The sequence below is a fragment of the Schistocerca gregaria genome, chromosome 1 (assembly GCF_023897955.1).
Source record: "Schistocerca gregaria isolate iqSchGreg1 chromosome 1, iqSchGreg1.2, whole genome shotgun sequence".
Classification (NCBI taxonomy): domain Eukaryota; kingdom Metazoa; phylum Arthropoda; class Insecta; order Orthoptera; family Acrididae; genus Schistocerca; species Schistocerca gregaria.
In genome coordinates this window covers 1,045,879,602-1,045,903,364 of record NC_064920.1, presented here as the reverse complement: position 1 = coordinate 1,045,903,364, position 23,763 = coordinate 1,045,879,602, and the positions used below count along the sequence as shown (strand labels likewise).

The 23,763-nt window shown below is 41.7% G+C and overlaps 1 protein-coding gene across 3 annotated transcripts in view; it reads right to left on the bottom strand.

The window, feature by feature from the left end:
• The window catches only part of LOC126313282 (putative lysozyme-like protein), an 86,845-nt gene that overhangs the window by 12,837 nt on the left and 50,245 nt on the right, over positions 1-23,763 (bottom strand). For all 3 annotated transcript variants that reach the window (XM_049992277.1, XM_049992341.1, XM_049992363.1), the window contains exon 5: positions 11,823-12,268. In XM_049992277.1, the coding sequence (XP_049848234.1) occupies positions 11,823-12,268 (446 nt within the window). The remainder of the gene's footprint in view (positions 1-11,822; positions 12,269-23,763) is intronic.

Below are 23,763 nucleotides of genomic sequence, written 5' to 3'. Positions count from 1 at the left end.
TCATTGGATATTATTAGTAATTCGACAAGCACTGTATGAACTCCAGCCACTTTCTTCAGGTAATACCACATACAGTACGTCATGATAAGAAAAATAATGAGTGATACCATTGAATATTGCACTCCCTGACAAAAAAGTGAAGCGATAAGACGGAGACGCTAAAACAAAATGAAACTTCTTAGGTTGAGAGGCTATGTGGTAACAAACTCGAGACAAATTTACAAAGTACTTGGTGGTATAAGCCCATTCATCAGTATGACGTTGTACCCCCTCTCCCTTGAATACATGCACATATTCGGTTCGGTTGGAAATGGTACCAAAAGCCTCTGTATCGGGGATATTGGGATATTGGTGGCCACTGGAGTACCTCAACATCATACAATCTTCTCATAGGGACACGTGCCATGTTGGGTGAGCCTTGCCCTGTTGAAAATGGCACCAGGATACTGTTACATTACAGGTAACACTTTACGTCTCAGGACAGTGACGTATCGTTGTGCAGTCAGAATTACCTTAATTACTGCCAACCACGGCCTGAAAACATACCCAATGGCTCCCCAAACCATGACACTAGGGTCAACGGCGTCTGTGTCTCTCCAAAACATTGGAGGATTGGGACCCTTCCCCTGGTCGTGCCGTGCTCGCCGACAATGGTCAAGCGCGGTAGTGCAGAACCGAACCGTGATTCATCGCCGAACACAATGCAATGACATTTACCACCTGTCAATGCTCCCTGGTCATAAGCTCCACTCCAAACAGAGCCGTTTGCATTGTGGCATTAATGGCAGCCTACCCACGGCACGGTAATTCCCTAGTCCGGCTGCTGATTGTCTCCTGCCAATGGCGTGAGTGACACAAAAGCTGCAGGAAGTCCGTCACCTGTTCTCGGATGGTAGGCGCAGATGTGAAGGAGTTACAATGTGCTTACTGCACAACAGATCGACGCTCCATTGCGTTGATCAGACACAGTCACAGAGGAAGACTGCACTGTGCTTCCTTCTCTAGACCGTCGCACAGTTGACAAAATGGTAGATATCGAAATAGACGACAGAGGGATAGAGAAACAATTAAAACCGCTCAAAAGAGGAAAGGCCGCTGGTCCTGATGGGATACCAGTTCGATTTTACACAGAGTACGCGAAGGAACTTGCCCCCCTTCTTGCAGCGGTGTACCGTATGTCTCTAGAAGAGCGTAGCGTTCCAAAGGATTGGAAAAGGGCACAGGTCATCCCCGTTTTCAAGAAGGGACGTCGAACAGATGTGGAGAACTATAGACCTATATCTCTAACGTCGATCAGTTGTAGAATTTTGGAACACGTATTATGTTCGAGTATAATGTCTTTTCTGGGGACTAGAAATCTACTCTGTAGGAATCAGCATGGGTTTCGAAAAAGACGGTCGTGTGAAACCCAGATCGGACTATTCGTCCACAAGACTCAAAGGGCCTTAGACACGGGTTCACAGGAAGATGCCGTGTTTCTTGACTTCCGCAAGGCGTTTGACACAGTTCCCCACAGTCGTTTAATGAACAAAGTAAGAGTTTACGGACTATCAGATCAATTGTATGATTGGATTGAGGAGTTCCTAGATAACAGAACGTAGTATGTCATTCTCAATGGAGAGAAGTCTTCCGAAGTAAGAGTGATTTCAGGTGTGCCGCGGGGGAGTGTCATAGGACCGTTGCTATTCACAATACACTTAAATGACCTGGTGGATGACATCGGAATTTCACTGAGCCTTTTTGCAGATGATGCTGTGGTGTATCGAGAGGTTGCAACAATGGAAAATTCTACTGAAATGCAGGAGGATCTGCAGGGAATTGACGCATGGTGCACGGAATGGCAGTTGAATCTCAATGTAGACAAGTGTAATGTGATGCGAATAGATAGAAAGATAGGTCCCTTATCATTTAGCTACAAAATAGCAGGTCAGCAACTGGAAGCAGTTAATTCCATAATTATCTGGGAGTACGCATTAGGAGTGACTTAAAATGGAATGATCATATAAAGTTGATCGTCGGTAAAGCAGATGCCAGACTGAGATTCATTGGAAGAATCCTAAGGAAATTCAATCCGACAACAAAGGAAGTAGGTTACAGTACGCTTGTTCGCCCACTGCTTGAATACTGCTCAGCAGTGTGGGATCCGCACCAGATAGGATTGATAGAAGAGATAGAGAAGATCCAACGGAGAGCAGCGCGCTTCGTTACAGGATCATTTAGTAATCGCGAACGCGTTACGGAGATGATAGATAAACTCCAGTGGAAGACTCTGCGAAGAGTCAAGCAGCATATTGCTCCCTCCTACGTATATCTCGCGAAGAGACCATGAGGATAAAATCAGAGAGATTAGAGCCCACACAGAAGCATACTGACAATCCTTCTTTCCACGTACAATACGATACTGGAATAGAAGGGAGAACCGATAGAGGTACTCAGGGTACCCTGGATGTAGATGTAGATGTAGATGTAGTCGACCGGAACCTTGACAAGTATGCCTGTCCTCACGTTCCCATGCAGTCCATCATTGCGCCACTCTCACTTCCGAATCCCCCACACATCTGAATATTGGACAATTCGACTATCCAACAAAATGGAGGCACACAGTGAGGCAGCTTTTACTGTCAGATGCTGATAACGCCGTCACATACTACGAGGGTAATCCCAAAAGTAAGGTTTCCTTTTTTTATATAAGTGCAGAACTCTGTGTGGCAATTGGTCACACTGTTATGAAGAGTGCTTCACGCGCTGTGTGTAAACATGCGCACGCCGCGCTGAGACGCTCAGTCTTGGCTTGGTACCCGTTGAGAATGGAGCTCACGTTGGGTGTTACCGCCAAGTGCGAATTGCGAGCAGTTATTCGGTTTTTGAACGCAAATGGCACTACACCAATTGAAATCCATCGCCAATTGACTGAAGTATATGGTGAGTCGTACATGGATGTCAAAAATGTTCGAAGTGGTACGAGAGTTTGCTGCTGGTCGGACCGAAATTCAAGACGAACAAAGGAGCGGGAGACCGTCAGTTTCTGAGGAGACAGTGTTGAAGGTTGAGTAAAGCATCCGTGAAGATCGGCGGATCATCCTGGATGATCTCTGCATGTTGGTTCCTGAGGTTTCCCGAAGCACTGCTCACAGAATTTTAATGGAAACATTGAACTACCGGAAGGTATGGGCAAGATGGGTGCCACGCATGCTGACTGAGGACCACAGGCGGCAACAAGTTGATGCTTCCTGCGCTTTTCTTCACCGCCTTGCAGCCGAACGGGACAACTTTCTGGACTCAATTGTCACGGGTGACCAAACCTGAGCATACCACTTACACCTGAGACCAAGCAACAATCACGCCAGTTCATAACTTTCTGAACAGCATGGCGGCGACCTGGTATGACATGGACATACAAAAACTGCCACAGCGTATACAGAAATGCATCGACAGAAATAGTGATTATGTCAAAAAATAGCAAAACGTACAAGCTGTAAACTGATGTAAACCACTGTAGAAATAAACAGATCTATATACTTACAAAAAAATAGGAGACCTTACTTTTGGGATTACCCTCGTAGTACGCTGCATCTCTGTGTCCTTCACAGTGTTCACTCAACATCTGACATTGTTCACAACTCTTATATACCCTAAACCAGGCCTGGTACCGACACTAAACACGAGCAATACCAATGCACTCTGGTGTCCGTTCCACCTGTTACAGGAATTGCACGAAATTACACTGACCTCCTGCCATACCTTAAAAAAGTATTTTGTCAGTCATTGTGTTATTATTGTCAGATGTGCATCCTCACAAATGTTCTCAACTAAGTTATTCCTCATACTGCCAAAAGCTCAAGATGGGCACCAAGTTCGCGACGCAGTGTTAACGCAATGTTTACGCTACGTTCATCGTAAGTTGTGAGAGTGGTTATTTAATCCATATTTCATATATCATTGCCTAGAGGAGCATATTTATAATCAACTCGATAAAACATTTCTATTGCTGTAATCTTCGTGATATACTTTTTCATTACAATATATTAGCATAATTAGCGGGCGTTCTGCGTAAAGAGAAAAACTGTATCTTTTTCTGTTTGTCCGTTTTCCTTATGAGAAGGAACGAAAGCTATTAAATGATAAAAGAAAATTACGTTTACCAGCTCATTTCCAAGAAAAGAAAAGGTCCTTCGATACGGAGTCTCTCTAGCAATGACAATGGTCCAGGGAACTTACAAAATTTCTAACCGATGTGTAATTTTAGCGCTGTATAACGGGGAAAGATAATTGGAAGATTTCTTTCTGGCGTATTTTAGTTGTACTTATGAGTATGCGCCACTTGTCAGGTGAACATTTAGAGGATAATACTCGCAGTGGCAGCAAAGAAGGTAAGAGTAAATATAGCACTCCTTACTTATCAAAATTAAAGTATCTGCAGGTAAATCGGAGTATACACCGCTGCACTACATCACAGACTTTTTTAGGAATGATTTCATCACTCATTTTTTTTAAAGCTATGCAGTTTGTTTTACTTTATTAGAATGCCACCTTTCCAAATCAACAAAGCAAAATTTAAGAGGGTCAGACGAAATCAAACAACACAGTTTCTAATTAGTTGTTAATTGCAGTATGCATAAAATGAAAAAGGGAAGTCCTCATTACTAAAATAAGGAAGTGAAACATAAAAGAAATTTTTAAAGTTTATATGTATAACATAAGTTTTTACTAAAGTTCAAGCATACCTAAGAACAAAAGAGGGAGGTATTAACTGCGAATGGAATGACACGTTGTTGTAAGCAATTCCCCACGACATTAAATCTGTACATTGAGCGAACTGTAAATGAAAGTAAGAAGAAACTTGAAAAAAGTGAAATAATCTTCTGGCAAAAGAAATAAAAACTTGAAAGAGTAACGTTTAACTCTGTCAGAGACAGCAAAGCACCTGGAAGGTCAGTTGAAGGAACTGAATAGTGGCTTAAAGAAAGGTTACAGGATGAACGTTAACAACAGAGTAATAAAAAGAGTGGAAGGGATTAAATCAAGCGAAACTGATGGGGATTAGAGAGCTAGACGTTCAAAGTAGTAGATTAGTTTTGATATAGAGGCAGAGAAATATGTAATGATGACAGAATATAAAATATAGACTGGTAATACGAAGAAAAATGTTTTTGAGAAAGAGGAATATGTTAACATCTGACACACGCTACCTGATGATAACAGTGGAGCGCTCAGAAGCGTTTGGCGGATGTCACTGTAACATCGAAGTAAGTGATTATAAGTGCAATTCTCTGAGACTGGCACACCAGCCACCAGAGTGCATTAGTGTTGTACGTGCTTAGTGTTGTTACCAGGCCTGGTAAGAAATACAGGGGTTGGCCAAAAATGTATAAACACAGCGAGATATGCATGCTTGATCCTAAATGCAGATGCTAACCAAGCCTGCAGATTGTGGTGGTGTGTTTGACCAGGAACGGCACCTGTTCCGTGTCCTCAATACGTTGCAAGTGTCAGCCGTGGTCAGAATAGCGCTCTGTGTAGTTGTGAATGCATTATGTCGAAGCTACGTGAATTCGAACTTTGGTAACGTGGTGTCGCATGGTGCGTGATTCCGCAACCGAGAGCACCAAAGTGGTTAGTGTTTCGAGAGGCCCCTATACCGCATACAGGTAAAGCGGAAAAACGTGATCCTGTAAGCCACAACGCAGACTAAAGTGTGTGTAGGTGATCGTCGCAGACGATCATTGAAAAGAACGACAGCTGCAAAAGTAACTGCAGAACTGAACGTCGCACTCTAAATCTCAGTCAGCACGAAAATAACACGAAGGGAGCTCCATAAGCAGGGAACTGCAGTGCGACCTGGAATTCTAATCAGGAATTCTGAGTAGGTGCAGCTCATGGTACAATGTTTGTTCCCTAATGATGATGCTGTGTTCCAGGCCTATAGGACCTCTGTTCACACAACCTGCACTGTTCAGGACAGATTTTGTGAGCACGAGGAAAAATTGTGGCAGCTTCCCTGACACCACAGTTAGCGGATCTCAACATTATTCAGCCTTTGTGGTCTACTTTAGAGAGGTGATCGCTATCCTCGTCCATCATCGTTATCCAAACCTGTCACTATTTTAAAGGACTCATGGTATAACGTGCCGTTGAAAACCATGTAGGACCTGTATTTACCCATTCCGAGACGACTCGTAACTGATTTCAACGCCAACGGGTTTCCTACATCGTATTAGGCACGGTAATGTGTTTTTGGTGTCCTCATATTTTTGTTCAACCCTCGTACAAGGGGCGTGAATAGCGTCAGATGTTGAACAATCAGTGTTAAGGACACAGGGATGCTGCGTACTGATGTGAGACAGCGTTATCAGCATCTGACTGAATCTGAAAGGGACCTCATTGTGTGTAGGTTTCTTTTAGCCAGCTCGTCGAATCGTAAAATATCCAGACTTGTGAGATATTTGACGTGACAGCGGCACCATGTTGAACTGCATAATCATGTGAGGATAGGTGTACCCGTCACGGTTCCGGTCGACCACCAAAGGGGAGGACCGCCATATTGTGCACCAAACGCATCGTAACCCCTTCACCGTTCAAGAACGAGTAATGGATTCTCTACCCCAATCTATATCACCACGCACCATTGGTCGGCGACTACCAACAGCGAGGCAAAGGAATTACCGTCCTATGTGTAGGGTGCCTGCAACACCACAGCACAAACGGCTGCGTTAGGAGCGTTGGCGCTCAGCAATGAATAGTGGTTTTGCGCTATCCCGAATGGCAACAATCTCCCGTAAGGCGGGAACCTCGGGAGAGATCACATGCTTCCCATTTTCCAGTGTTTTGGAGAGATGTAGCAGTGTTAGTCTTACTCCAAGGCATGCGGAGAAATCGGGTACGAGTTCAGGTGACAGCTGGTAGCGATTGAGGGTACTGTGGCGCCATTTATTTAATCGTTTAGCGTATGGCATCTACAAAGTAAATTTGCACACATATTATTAATCAATGTAATAAACGAATTATTAAATGATTGATTGCAAACAACAATATGCGAAAGATTAGGGAGGCAGCCACTGCATCTATTACAAGCCCACACCTAAGCAGGTGGACAGCACGTGGAGTAGCATTCACGATATCCCTCCATTCTCGTTCAAACCTTTTCGCAGGACATTCGAAGATCAGATGAGGGATTGTTTGTTCTTCTGCACCACAGTCGCATCGTGCGTCATCAGTGAGTTTGCATTTGTGGAGAATGGCCTTACACCTGCCGTGGTTAGTCCTCACACGATTAAGGCTGCACCAAGTTCTTCTCGGCATTTGCATTCCTTCCACCGGTATCGAAGGATCAAAATCAGTGATGAGAGGATGGTGATTATTCAGCGACCAGTATTGCCCCCGAGGACTTCGTCTTCCCATATAGATTTCCTGGATTTTAGGTGGTTAGTTGGTAGATGGTCCAGTATTTGTCGGATAGGTATATCTTCAGAGACAGAGGGGTCATTAATTTTTTTCCATTCTCGGATAGCTGCTTGTTGCCTTCTGAGGGAGGGAGGAGATAAATTGCAAAGGGCATGAAGCCAGGGAAGTGGAGCTGATTGCAGAGTTCCTGCGACATTCCTCATTGTGGTATTAAGCTGGACATCTATTTTCTTCGTGTGTGTGCTGGGGCGCAGTATCTGCCACCGAGTAAACAAGAGATTGTGCTGCGGTGCGGAGGGTGTTAGCTTGAGCTCCCCAGGAGGTTCCAGTCGGGTTTCTTAATATGTTATTTCGATTTTTTTTATCTTTTGACCGGTTGTTTCTAGGTGTATTTATAGGCGAGTGACTGCTCAAGAGTGATTCCTAGATATTTTGGATGGCTGTTGTGGATCAATCGCTCATTGCACAATGTTACTGTAGCACTCGTCTTGCCTCATAGTTGTTCATGTGGAATATGATTACCTCAGTTTTATTTGGATTTGGGCAGAGCCTTAATTTCGTATAATACTGGTTAAGAAGTTGAAGGACCGTTGACAGAGTACCTTCCCCTTTTTCGAATGTCTTGCTCTGAGTGGCTATTGCAATGTCATCTGAATAGCAGAATTTTTGCGATTTAGTTGCTGGCATGTCACTCGTGTATAGGTTGAAGAGAAGGGAGCCAACACTGATCCCTGTGGGAACCCATTGATTATTGAGTAGGATTTACTCGTAGATTGACCTACGTTCACTCTGAAGTAGCGATTTTTCCACATGTTTTCCGGAAGCTTAGTTGTCTTGCGGCAGGAGATCGCTTTTTTCAGCTTGAGTATGAGTCCGTCGAGCCAGATGGTATCATAGGCGGCCGAGAAGTCCACAAAAGCCACAAAGGTTCTTTGGGCCCTTTGAAAGCCTGACTCAGTGTATGAGGTTAAGGCAAGGACTTGTTTACAGCAGCTCCTTTTATTCCTAAATCCTGCCTGGTCTGCGGGAATTAGTCTATCTATGGAATCACATATTCTGTTGTACAGCACAACGGTACGTCATGGACATCCTGCGTCCTCATGTGTCTCCTCTTATGCGATACTATCATGGTGCCATTTACCGTTAGGAGAACGCTCTTCTGCAGATGGCAGTTTCTCTTGGACTATTGCGTGATAATGAGGTACTCCCAGCGAGATCCCAATAGAACATCCATGGACCAGCTCGGACATCCTCTGCGTCCCACTGCCAATACCCGGATATCAACGACCAGTCACGCCAGTTGGGGGGGGGGGGGGGGTGAAGCTTTCCTCAGGAGAGAATATATCGTCTGTGACACTCTTCCTTTCATGCTTCCAGGCCAGAAGGGGTGCAACGTTATCTACATCTACATCCACATGACTACTCTACAATTCACACATAAGTGCTCGGCAGACTATTTTTCTACTGGTCCAATTTCGAATAGCGCGCGGGAAAACGAACATTTAAATCTGTCGCTGTGAATTCTGATTTCTCTTATTTTAATATGAGGATCATGTTTTCCTGTTTAGGTAGTAGCCAACAATTTTTTTTTTTTTTATTTCCATGAGAAAGATGGTGATTGCAATTTAGTGAAAATATTTTCCCTCAAAGTAAAACGCCATTGTTTTAATGATTGCCATCTCAGTCGCGTATCATTCCCGTGACACTCTCTCCCATATTTCGCGATAATAGTAAATGAGCTGCCCTTGTCCGAACTTTTTTAATGTCTTCTACCAGTTCTATCTGATAGGGATTCAATACTTCGCGTTTCCCACATCGTCTATTTGATTGTTGCACTATAAATTGTTCGTGATTGTAATACCTACGTATTTAGTTTAATTGACAGCCTTTAGATATCTGTCCTTTATGCCGTAAGCGTAATTTCACGGTTTCTTTTTTAACAATAATACTGATAATTAGTTTCATATTATCAAGTTCTTTGCAAATTTGGCTGGATATTATAACCACTGCAGTACCATCACATACCCTGTCAACCCTTGAAATTTCAATTGTTTTCCTGCGCTCTTCCTAGGTGCATCACTTATTTTATCAGCAGTGTACCTTATTTATTATGTGTGAAATTAGCACCAACGAGTGATAACAACAGAGGCCTGTTAAAAAGATAATTGGTTAATTTTAAGAAATAACGAAAGCTTCACAAGGGTAAGATAATTATATCACAAAGAATTTAATTTGATATTAGAACCACCTGAATACTGATGTAATAAATTTTAATCTTGCAGTAAAATTACGCCTCGAAGCTCCTGCAATGCACTTTCTTTCAGCTGAGTCGGGCGAACGAAAAAACATACTTAAAAAGCAGAATCGGTGTAAATGATTTGATGATTTTTCAAAGTCTTTTTTGCACAGGAATGTAACGGGTAATAAAGCCAGGTTTACGCCCGAGCGAATGGAAACGAACACAATCAAGCGAGCATTCGCAGACGATACGCTAGTGTTCGCTACCACATGCCTGTATCAAGTGTCTACCCTAGAGCGAACGAAAGAAAATACGCGGTAACGAGCATAGCCCGTAATGCTGCGATATTGTTTTTCGCAGCTAATAATCGGCACATAAGATACATTATACAGTTGTAGGAACGATATAAAATTCTGATAGTCAGAGAGGATTATTTTGTTTAGCGAACGCACTGTTTTTCACGAAGTAAACAAAAGAAAAGTTTAGGCATCGGAACATGTACGTAAACGTGAAAAGTTTGGATATTGTGATCGTAGCACTGAACTACATCTCCAGTTTTCCTCAGCATTTGTCCAAATCTTCTGCTGATACTTTTCTCTGGGTTCTCATTACAATTGTGGAGGAAATTTAGAAGCAGAAACTAATTACCAAAGTTCAGGATTATTTGGAGAAAAGCTGGCATTTAAAATTTGGTCATTAGCAACTTCAGTGACTGATTTTACTAAAGAAATCGTAAAGAAGGGAATGATAGTAAAATATGATTAATGAAAAATGATATACACATACGATCTGTCTCTTAGGCCACTTAATAAAATCTTCTTTTAGAGAGCAAATAACGTGAACAGGGGTAAAACCCTTTTTATTTATCATCAGAAATCTGTAACATAACAGGAAAGTCTGTAATTCCAGCTACCATGAAAGTAGGCAGCAAGGATGATCACGTATTTCGTGTGTTTTTAATTTTATTCATCATTACAGGTGCATATTCGCACTTGCTTACCTTCCCCGAAATTAAATGCGCTTTTTTTAATAAAAATAAATACAAAGCGTGTGCTTACTCTCTCAGTTCCCCCCTGGTGCAAGCCTCTAATAGATTTATCGTCTTTCTCATGTCCCCAGTACGACGTTTCGGTGCTTCTGCAATTTTGTGCAAATCACATTTCTTTTCCTTCGATATCTGTGCTGTGGATCTCTTGGATCCCAAAAGCACCTATGGCATCTACAAGATACCCCAGAAGGAATTGTTAATATTCAGGGATATGACAGAAACGACCATTCGAAGCAAAAAAATAAAAAAAATAAGTTCTGATATGCGTACCTTAAGAGCTAGGAGCGCTTCTTCATGTTCACTACTGTGAAACAAATCTCTTCTAGTGCAAGCTCTTTGCTTTCCATTTTCTGAGAGGACCAAATCAAGGAAAAAATTCCCAGGAAACATAGGCTCTAAAATGCACATCTTAACAGTTATGAGCACTTGTTCAGTGGAAGACATGTGTTTCATATTAGCGAAGATGAGCGAATGCTCATACCTATGAAGGTATCCATTTTAGAACTTTCTTTTCTTGCTTCGAATGATCATTCCTGTTATATTGCTGAATAACGACCACTCTTCCTGTGACACCCTGTGTATTGTTCTATCAGTAAGATTATCTTTTTCTTCACACCACTCCATCGCTGATGCAACTTACGTCAGCAAAAAAAAGTAGTAGACGGAAGCTTTCCGTAAATCTAGCACCAAAAGGGAAAGGATGCGAACTTGATTGTGCGCCTAAAGACCGACAACCAGCAGGTCCGCACACGACCAAAAGCAACTGGCTTGCGCTCGCCTAATATTTATAATAGAGCAGGGGTGTACAACATTTTTACTTAACAGGCCAAATTTGGACCGCACATAACATCCTGAACAGTAACAATAACCGCTGGAAAAAAAAGCAACGGAAGGCCCAATGAGTGAATAGTATCGTGTGGCGGGAGTTTCAAATTGAAAATATTAAATTTATCGTAACTTTACTTAAACGGATTCCATGATGTTTTTTTACCGAGCAGTGACACATGTGCAGTTCTAGTGCCGTAATGATGCATGCTTTGGGCCGCTTGCGGCCCGTGGGCCAAGTGTTGGACACTCCTGCACTGCAGAGAATTGTCGGTCGCTCGTGTTCGCTCCGTATTAACAAGCAGATACCTGAAAACTTCCGAGGAAGAGCGTGGGCACATTCTGCTGCACCGCACCGGCGCCGCCTGCATTCCCGCCACCCCCGAGGGAAAGTCCTGGCAAGGAGGGCAGGCCCTGAGGGATGAGGCCGGAGAAGGGCAGCCCGCTGCCACCGCCCCCGCTGCTGCTGCCGCCCCCCGCCCTCAGGGACCCACCACTGCCGTGTGTAGCCGCCGGCGCCGGAGCGGCGGCGTCCGCAGAGGATGCTTTGGCACCGTCACGGTGTGTCTCCGCTGCTTGCAGACTCTCCTCTGCCTCCCCTGCTTGCTGGGTGGCCGTGGCGGTTGGCTCTGAGGCGGATGCCACGTCGACTGCCGATACCGCAACTGGTATCTCAGACGCCTCCAAGGGCTCTGCTTCCACACCGTCGGGAAAGTGGACAGCCTCGCTCCCTTCTGGTGACCTCGACGTCCTAACTGAGGATAGGATAAACTCAAAATAAACAGTCACAGTTACGATCGAATTTTTATTAACACACGGGCATAAATGGCTATTGTTACACTATGAACGCATTCGTCTAAACGCTATCAAACTAATGCTCCAGGACTTCCATACTACTGGATACACTGAGCAAAATGTCATCCTTTTCTGAGCTACTTCTAAGCAGTTTCAGTACAGATAAAAGCTGTTCCTGTAGATTAAGATTTGCGTTACTGTTTTACAGCCCATAGCTCCTACTAGTACCATGGAAGGTATTCCGTGATATCTTCAGATCAGTGTTCTCCACGTATTCCTTTCCTCGACGATTCTCCGGAGAACCTCCTCATCCCGAACTTTATCAGTCCTTTTAATTTTTAACATTCTTCTGTAATCACCACATCTCAAATGCTTCGATTCTGTTCAGGTCTTCCCAAACTCCGTCTTTCACTACCGTACAGTGCTGTGCTCCAAACGTACATTCTCAGAAATATCTTCGTCAAATTAAGGCCTATGTTTGATAAAAATAGACTTCTTTTGACCTGGTATCCCCTTTTTTTCAGTGCTAGTCTGCTTTTTATGTTCTCCCTGCTCCGTCAGTCAAGGATTATTTTGTTGCTTAGGTAACAGAATTCCGTAACTTCATCCACATTGTGGACATCAATCCTGATGTTATGTACCTCGCTGTTCTCATTTCTCCTACTTCTCATTACTTTCGCCTTTCTCCGATTTACTCTCAATCCATATTCTGTACTCATTAGATTGTTCATTGCACTCAATAAAGCCCGCAATCCTTCTTCAATTTCATTGAGGACAGCAATGTCATCAGCGTATCTTATCATTGATATTCTTTAACCTTGAATCTTTCTTTTATTTGGGTCATTGCTTCTTCATTGTCTCGATTGAAGAGTAGGGGCGAAAAACTTTATCCCTGTCTTACATCCCACTTTTTTTTTTTAAATCAGCGAACATCTTTCCTCGTCTTCGACTCCAATTGTTCCCTCTTGATCTTGTAGATAAACTGAATAACCAAAGAAACTGGTACACCTGCCTAATATCGTGAGTGTCCCCGCTAGCACGCAGAAGTGCGGCAACACAACGTGGCATGGACTCGACTAATGTCTGAAGTAGTTCTGGAGGTAAGTGGCACTGTGAATCCTGCAAGGCTCTTCATAAATCCGTAAGAGTACGAGGGGTGGAAATCTCTTCCGAACAGTACATTGCAAGGCATCCCAGATATTCTCAATAGTGTTTGTGTCTGGGGGGTTTGATGGCCATCGGAAGTGTTTAAACTTAGAAGAGTGTTCCTGTAAGCACTCTGTAGCAATTCTGAACGTGTGGGGTGTCTCATTGCCCTGCTGGAATTGCCCATGTCCATGTACAACAAACATGAATGGATGCAGGTGATGAGACACGATGCTTACGTACGTGTCAGCTGTCAGAGTCGTGTCTAGATGTATCAGGTGTCCCATATCACTTCAACTGCACACATCCCACACCATTACAGAGCCTCCAGCAGCTTTAACAGTCCCCTGCTGACAAGTGAGAACAATGGATTCATGAGGTTGTCCTCATACCCGTACACGTCCATCCACTCGATACAATTTGAAGCCAGACTCGTCCGACCAGGCAATACGTTTCCAGTCATCAACAGCTCAATGTCGGTGTTGACGGGTCTAGGTGATGCGTAAAGCGTTGTGTCGTGCAGTCATCAAGGGTACATGAGTGGGCCTTCGGCTCCAAAAGCCCATATCGGTGATGTGTCGTTGAATGGTTCGCACATTGACACTTGTTGATGACCAAGCATTGAAAGCAGCAGCAAGTTGCGGAAGTGTTGCACTTCTGTCACGTTAAATGATTCTGTTCAGTTGTCGTTGGTCCCGTTCTTGCAGGATCTTTTTCTGGCCATAGCGATGTCGGAGATTTGATGTTTTACAGTATTCCTGAGATATCAGTGTATAGCAGAATAGCGTCAACCGTAGCATAGAAATATTTTTACGAAGTGACGTAACAAAGAATTCAACGCTTCAGTGCTTTAAAAAATTACATGCTTGTCTGTCATTTCTACGAAATAGTAAAAGAGGAAGAAAATTATGGAAACAGTAATAAATTAAAAACTTAACAATAATTCATTGATAGTATTCCATAAAAACTGGACGTAGCTGATCTCCTGCATGTAACTATAAAAAACGGACAAATTAACAAGAAAAACAAAGCGTTCTTGAACCTCAGTTTTCACCTTTTAGCATTGATTATTTTTAATGCCTAAATAGTGGTGCGATCGTGACATAACATGATTTTTGAGGAGTGTTTAAAAAATTAGAATCAGTGCAATAATACTGAAGATTTTTTGTAGTATTCAACGACGTAAAGTACCGTTCAAAAGTATTTCGACAAACGTGTTAATTGGATTAACAAAAAACAAATGTTAAACACGAAAATCAGTACTTAATTTTATTTATTGATATTCCATGTTCTACACAATAGTGACAAAGTAGTCCTTGTTCGCAACATAATAAAATGTAATTTTTTAATGGGCACAATGGTGGAGCAAAAGTGTTTTGACATTGTTGAAGAAACATTTTTCAGCATATAACTCTCAACTACCGTAATAAGAAAACCAATATTTAGTGGGATATCCTTTGGGTTTTTTGACGGCCTCACAACGCGCCGGCATTGAGTCGACTAACTTTTGAAATCGATCTATCGGCATTTTATAACACTCATTTCTGAGAGCTTCAAAAAAAGAGTCTTTGTTAGATTAACTTTTATTCTTATTCTGCGATCCATCTCCTCCCGCAGATATTCTGTAACATCAAAACTGAACTTTGACTTGTTGTAGTTGTTGTCTTCAGTCCTGAGACTGGTTTGATGCAGCTCTCCATGCTACTCTATCTTGCGCAAGCTTCTTCATCTCCCAGTACCTACTGCAACCTACATCCTTCTGAATCAGCTTAGTGTAGTCATCTCTTGGTCTCCCTCTACGATTTCCCCCCCCCCCCCCTCCACACGCTGCCCTCCAATACTAAATTGGTGATCCCTTGATGCCTCAGAACATGTCCTACCAACCGATCCCTTCTTCTGGTCAAGTTGTGCCACAAACTTCTCTTCTCCCCAATCCTGTTCAATACTTCCTCATTAGTTATGTGATCTACCCATCTAATCTTCAGCATTCTTCTGTAGCACCACATTGCGAAAGCATCTATTCTCTTCTTGTCCAAACTATTTATCGTCCATGTTTCACTTCCATACATGGCTACACTCCATAGAAATACTTTCAGAAATGACTTCCTGACACTTAAATCTATACTCGATGTTAACAAATTTCGCTTCTTCAGAAACGCTTTCCTTCCCATTGCCAGTCTACATTTTATATCCTATTTACTTCGACCATCATCAGTTATTTTGCTCCCCAAATAGCAAAACTCATTCACTACTTTAAGTGTCTCATTTCCTAATCTAATACCCTCAACATCACCCGACTTAATTCGACTACATTTCATTATTTTCGTTTTGCTTTTGTCGATGTTCATCATATATCCTCCCTTCAAGACACCATCCATTCAGTTCAACTGCTCTTCCAAGCCCTTTGCTGTCTCTGACAGAATTACAATGTCATCGACGAACCTCAAAGTTTTTATTTATTCTCCATGGATTTTAATACCTATTCCGAATTTTTCTTTTGTTTCCTTCAATGCCTGCTCAATATACAGGTTGAATAACATCGGGGAGAGGCTACAACCCTGTCTCACTCCCTTCCCAACCACTGCTTCCCTTTCATGTCCCTCGACTCTTATAACTGCCATCTGGTTTCCATACAAATTGTAAATAGCCATTCGCTCCCTTTAATTTACCCCTGCCACCTTTAGAATTTGAAAGAGAATATTCCAGTCAACACTGTCAAAAGCTTTCTCTAAGTCTACAAATACTAGAAACGTAGGTTTGCCTTTTCTTAATCTAGTTTTTAAGGTAAGCCGTAGGGACAGTATTGCCTCACGTGCTCCAATATTTCTACGTAATCCAAACTGATTTTCCCCAAGGCAGACTTCTACTAGTTTTTCCATTCGTCTGTAAAGAATTCGCGTTAGTATTTTGCAGCCGTGACTTATTAAACTGATAGTTCTAATGGAATGTTGTCTACTCCCGGGGCCTTGTTTCGACTCAGGTGTTTCAGTGCTCTGTCGATCTCTTCACGCAGTATAGTATCTTCCATTTCATCTTCATCTACATCCTCTTCCATTTCCATAATATTGTCCGTAAGTACATCGCCCTTGTATAGACCCTCTATATACTCCTTCCATCTTTCTGCTTTCCCTTCTTTTCTTAGAACTGGGTTTTCATCTGAGCTCTTGATGTTCATACAAGTGGTTCTCTTATCTCCAAAGGTCTCTTTAATTTTCCTGTAGGCAGTATCTATCTTCCCCTAGTGAGATAAGCCTCTACATCCTTACATTTATCCTCTAGCCATCCCTGCTTAGCCATTTTGCACTTCCTGTCGATCTCATTTTTGAGACCCTCGTATTCCTTTTTGTGCTTGCTTCATTTACTGCATTTTTATATTTTCTCCTTTCATCAAATAAATTCAATATTTCTTCTGTTACCCAAGGGTTTCTTCTAGCCCTCGTCTTTTTACCTACTTGATCTTCTGCTGCCTTCAGTACTTCATCCCTCAAAGCTACCCATTATTCTTCTACTGTATTTCTTTCCCCCATTCCTGCCATTTGTTCCCTTACGCTGTCCCTGAAACTCTGTACAACCTCTGGTTTAGTCAGTTTATTCAGGTCCCATCTCATTAAATTCCCACCTTTTTGCAGTTTCTTCAGTTTTAATCTACAGTTCGTAACCAATAGATTGTGGTCATAGTCCACATCTGCCCCTGGAAATGTCTTACAACTTAAAATCTAGTTCCTAAATCCCTGTCTTACCATTATATAATATATCTGATACCTTTTAGTCTCTCCAGGGTTCTTCCATGTATACAACCTTCTTTCATGATTCTCGAACCAAATGTTAACTATGATTAAGTTATGCTCTGCACAACATTCTAGCAGGCCGCTTCCTCTTTCATTTCTCACCCCCAATCCATATTCACTTACTACGTTTCCTTCTCTCAATTTTCCTACTACCGAATTCCAGTCACCCATGACTATTAAATTTTCGTCTCCCTTCACTATCTGAATAATTTCTTTTATTTCATCATACATTTCTTCAATTTCTTCGTCATCTGCAGAGCTAGTTGGCATATAAACTTGTACTACTGTAGTAGGCGTGGGCTTCGTGTCTATCTTGGCCACAATAATGCGTTCACTACGCTGTTTGTAGTAGCTTATCCGCATTCCTGTTTTTTTTATTCATTCTTAAACCTACTCCTGCATTACCCCTATTTGACTTTGTATTTATAACCCTGTATCGCCTGACCAAAAGTCTTGTTCCTCCTGCCACCGAACTTCACTAATTCCCACTATATCTAACTTATCCATTTCCCTTGTTAAATTTTCTAACCTACCTGCTCGTTTAAGGGATCTGACATTCCACTCACCGATCCGTAGAACGACAGTTTTATTTCTCCTGATAACGACGTCTTCTTGAGTAGTTCCCGCCAGGAGATCCGAATGGGGGACTACTTTACCTCCGGAATATTTTACCGAAGAGGACGCCATCATCATTAACCATATAGTAAAGCTGCATGCTCTCGGGAAAAATTACGGCTGTACTTTCCCCTTGCTTTCAACGGTTCGCAGTACCAGCACAGCAAGGCCGTATTGGTCAGTGTTCCAAGGCCAGTTCAGTCAATTATCCAGACTGTTGCCCCTGCAACTACTGAAAAGGCTGCTGACCCTCTTCAGGAACCATGCGTTTGCTGGCCTCTCAACAGATACTCCTCCGTTGTGATTGCACTTACGGTATGGCTATCTGTATCGCTGAGGCACGCAAGCCTCCCCACCAACGGCAAGGTCCATGGTTCATGGGGGGGGGGGGGGGGGAAATTGACTTGGACACTGCAAAACTTGACATTTTTGCGTTTTAAAAATTCAGTAATGTACTTGGACTTTTGCTTGGGGTCGTTATCTTGTTAAAAATACCATCCAGCTGAAATGTGATGTTTAGCGTATGGTAGCATTTGAGTCTTCAATACTTTTTCGTAAACGAACCGATCCATATTACCTTCAATTCGAACCAGCGGTCCAACTCCATAGCGTGAAAAACATCCCCAAACCATCACACTGCCACCTTCATATTTGAGCTTGGGAATTTGGTACCGAGGTTCATATCTTTTTATTTGCAGGACGTCGAACATACTTGATACACAGAGATGGCGTTAAATTAAATTTGCTCTCGTCACTCCACAGAATTTTAGACCAGTCTGAACCTGACCATGATCTGTGCCGTTTTGCAAACGCAAGTTGGGCCTTCATGGTTTTCGTAGATACTAAGGGGGTTTTTCGTCGGTCTTCATCCATGTACTCCAAAGTGTTTCAAGCGTCCTTTGACAATGGAAACGTGATGTCGACTTCATAGTTCTGTTTCAATTCTCTTTGTATCATTACAGCCGACTTGCGAACATCACTTGCTGATAACGTTTTTATGATATGATCGACTTTAGGTGATCTTGTTTTTATGTCCACTGCGAGGCTTATTTTCGACAGTCTTTCGTATATTGTAGAATTTTTTCTAGTGCTAACGAGCTGACTACACGCTTTAAAAATAAGAGCAACTTCGGCTTGTTTCAGTTCTTGCTTCAGTGTATTTATCACGGTATTTCTGAAGTCACTGGAATATTCCTTACGTATTGGCATATTGAAATAATCACTGTAAGTAAATATCACTAGAAATCATAACTAAGACGAAAGTAACGTCCAAGAATTCGCGGAGCAAACAGCGTGTCACAGTGCTTTTGAGTTCGCTGGAAGTCGCATTCGTCCGGCAGCGCAATGTGTAAACAAACAAGTCGCTACCTGACACCTCCCAATAATCGCAGTTACTCAGCTCTCCACGATACTCAAGACATTGCCCGATAGTGTTTTATTTTAAGAGAAATAATAACGAGATTTATATGGCGAAATACTTTTGAGCACTAATGTATATGCCACCTCGTGTTGCGGCACTTCTGCTTGCTCGCGGGGCTTCTACAGGATATTAGGCAGGTGTACCAGTGTCTTTGGCTCTTCAGCTTATGTACAAGAACCAAGAGGGAACGATTGGAGTGGAAGACGAGGAACGATGTACTCGGATTTAGAAAAAAAAAAGGATGTAAGACAAAAATAAAGTTTTTCGCCCCTACTGTTCAATCGAGACAACTGTCTGCACCTAATTGCTGCTGCCTTCACTATTTCATCCCTCAAAGCTACCCATTCTTCCTCTACTGTATTCATTTCCCCCATTCCTGCCAATTGTTTCCTTATGCTCTCCCTGAAACTCTCTACAACCTCTGGTTTTGTCAGTTTATCCAGATCCCATCTCCTTAAATTCCCACCTTTTTGCAGTTTCTTCAGTTTTAATCTACAGGTAATAACCAATAGATTGTGGTCAGTGTCCACATCTTCCCTTGGAAATGTCTTACAATTTAAAAGCTGGTTCCTAAATCTCTATCTTGCCATTATATAATATATCTGATACCTTCTAGTATCTCCAGGGTACTTCCATGTATACAACCTGCTTTCATGATCCCTGAACCAAGTTTTAGCTATGATGAAGTTATGCTCCGTGCAAAATTCTACCAGGCGGCTACCTCTTTCATTTCTTACCCCCAATTCCTACTCACCTACTATGTTTCCCTCTCTTCCTTTTCCTACTATCAAATTCCAATCACCCATGACTATTAAATTTTCGTCTCCTTTCACTGTCTGAATAATTTCTTTTATCTCTTCATACATTTTATCAATTTCTTCATCATCTGCAGAGTTAGTTGGCATATGAACTTGTACTACTGTAGTAGGCGTGGGCTTCGTGTCTATCTTGGCCATAATAATGCTTTCACTATGCTGTTTGTAGTAGGTTACCTGCACCCCTGTTTTTTATTCATTATTAAACCTACTCCTGCATTACCCCTATTTGATTTTGTATTTATAACCGTGTATTCACCTGACCAAAAGTCTTGTTCCTCCTGCCACCGAACTTCACTAATTCCCACTATACCTAACTTTAACCTATCCATTTCCCTTTTTAAATTTTCTAACCTACCTGCCCGATTAAGGGATCTGACATTCCACGCTCCGATCCGTAGAACGCCAGTTTTCTTTCTCCTGATAACGACATCCTCCTGAGTAGTCCCCGCCCGGAGATCCGAATGGGGGACTATTTTACCTCGGGAATATTTTACCCAAGCTGACGCCGTCATCATTTAACCATACAGTAAAGCTGCATAAACCGAAAATTGGTTATTACAGAAACAGGTTATTTTGAGATGATTTAGCAGTCAAGGTAAACTGGCATGAAAGATAATGATACAACCGAAAACCGTTTGTTTCAGCGATAAACGCCATGCCTGGTTGGAACACATCTCTATCAGCAATAATGAAAGAGATCGCTTGTAACCCATTGAGCAGAATCACCTCGCCATTCACAATGAATGATTTCAGGAGACCACGAAACCCTTAATTCTGGTGGTACACGGCGATGTGAAGTCGGCTTGCAGCAAATACAAGTCCGTTGTGTAAACCACTGCGACACTGCGGCCCCGCGGTCTGTGCGGCGGCGTTACGTTATTTATTCATACGCTGCGGTCAACACTATTTGCTGCGTATCCTTCCTCCACACACCGTGCGCACCAATCCATTTGCAAGACAACTGCAATCGAATTCGGACGAACAAAAAAAATTTTAAAAAAAGGCAACGGAGATTACAGGGGACGCCGAAACACGTGTTTAAGCACTGTCGTACGAGAATGGCTGCAAGAGGAGCCTGAATTATTGTAAATGTGCCTTTTCACTTCAGTGTTGACTTAAACAGATCTCTCTAAATCTGCGAGACAAATAGAAACAGTTCTGTTCCAACAAGACGTGGACTAGGTGATTATTTTCCTTTCAGAATATCGCACATAGTTTAAGAAACTACCGTTTAGCTACAATCGATTGCTAATGTGTTGCACTTTACATGTTATTGTTGAACTCATTGATTTCTTGACAGGGAAAACACTAGAATGAAAATAATTCTCACTAAATCGATAAATTGTAGTTTTTGTACAAATGTTACCGTGAATTACCGAAACTGGAGAATGTCGACTTTCGCCGGTGAATGTCAACAGATACCAAATACGTCGGTGAAAGATCGAATATTTCATTACATTGTTGCACATTCGGCCCTTCTCTGGAGTGTGTCGATAATCACAGATATTCTGTGGTAGAGGTTCAAAACACAAGAGTCAAAAAACAAGCGAATTTCTCTCTCCCGCCAAATCCTTTGTATTGCTTGAAGTCAATCAGCTTTGTCAGTCTTATGCAAGCTATGATAACGCGGCAACGTTTTCTTAATTTTTTTCCCGATACCCTAATTTATACTAAATGGATACTCCAGTAAATCGTGATCTTTTTCATGAAAAGTTAAATGCATTAATTGAGGGTTAACTAGAAGACAATTGTTTTTATTTTTCTCGAAAAAAGTATTCTAAAATACTTTCTGAAGTGGTTTCTGCTAAAATTAAATGCAACGCACCTTTGGATTAAAGACGATTAAAACGTTTTGATGTTTTAAAAATTAATGATGAAAGAAGTTAACTGTACCAATAAAACCAGGGGAAACGAACATACAGTATTATGTTACCAATGAAGAATTGTACAGTATATTATATAGAACTTGCATCAGAATAGGCCACGGAGGAAGAACACGTTTGCTTAAAGAGTTGCAAGTTAAATACAAAAATGTTACATACAAAGTTGTAATATTGTATTTAAATTTATGCAAACAGTGTCAAATGAAACACAGTGCACCTAAGAAAAGTATTGTTGTGAAGCCAATGGTTAGTTCTGAATTAAAATCAAGATGTCAAGTTGATCTGATAGATCTGCAGTCAAACAGAGATGGCGATATAAGTTCATAATGGTGTATCAAGATCATTTAACTATGTTTGTCCAGTTACGACCTCTGAAAACTAAAAGAGCTGAAGAAGTAGCGCATCACGTTCTTTCAATATTTTTAACATTTAGTGCACCAGCAATATTGCAGTCAGATAATGGTAGAGACTTTAGGAATCAAGTCATATCCGAAATGTGCGCTATGTGGAAAGATGTTAAAATAGTTCATGGTAAGCCCTGTCACAGTCAAACACAAAGCTCAGTTGAAAGAGCCAAACAGGATATACATAATATGCGAACTGCATAGATGAACGATAACGATACAAATAAATGGTCAGATGGTTTATCCTTTGTTCAATTTACCAAGAACACTACGTACCACGAAGGAATGCGCCAAAGTCCTTATGAAGCCATGTTTGGCGTTAAAGCAAAAGGAGGTATAGCATCGCCTTTTTGCCTGGCCAACAAATCGCAAATATTGAAACTGAAGAACAACTCGAAGTAATTGCCAATACTCCTGAATCCGAAGAACAGCTTGAAGAAACTGTTAACGCTTATTAAAAAAAATTGAGGGGTGTTCATACCGAAAACCATATTCCAAAGATAAATATTGAAGAGGACCTACAACCTACAACGTCTTCACATCAAATTCTGTCTGAAAAACGCGAGTTGATTTCTACAAAAAGAGCGGCCGCAAAAGAAAATCTTCTACTGCAAGCAACAAAGATGTTACGAACCTCACAAAAACAATTTCCTCCTGCTCACATTGGTGATAATGTACGAATACAAGTCTTGATGTCGACCGTGGTCGTACAGATAGCCGAAATGTTATAGCGATTGTTGTTGGAATAGAAGACTTCGACTTCTACAAACTGGCAAATAAAAATGGTACCCTCAAGCAGCTTTACACATGTAATCAATTCGTAATTTGTAAAGAAAAGATACTTCCCATAGATGAGATTTCTTTTCAAGAAATGTCGCTGAGAGAAGCAGCTGCAGGTAATTATAAAAGCGAGGGACAAGGCTATACACGCTGTCATTACAAAAGGAAGTGTTCCACAGATAAATGCAGTCGTAAAAGCAAGGGACTCTTGTGCAACTCAAAGTGTCATAATAATTTAAATTGTTGCAATAAATAAGATTTCAATCACATAAGTAAGTAATTTTTATAACTATTATTTTCTTTTCTCATGTGTATTTTAAATTCTTGGTCATTCCTTTCAGAAAGAGAGGCGAAAAAGTTAGGTCACACTTGTGACCTTTTATAACAACTGCATTACTGAGAAGAAAATACAAATCTGTAACATGTTGAACAGTCACCATTAGTGCATAGTGAATGCCAACATTTACCGGTGTAAGTCAGAAACAAGGGTATTTAGCAAATTATTCGGACATACACTAAGAGACTATGTAAATGTTGACATTCACCGGTGAAAGCCGACATTCTCCAGATTTCGGTGTTTCACTGTAACACAAATACTACA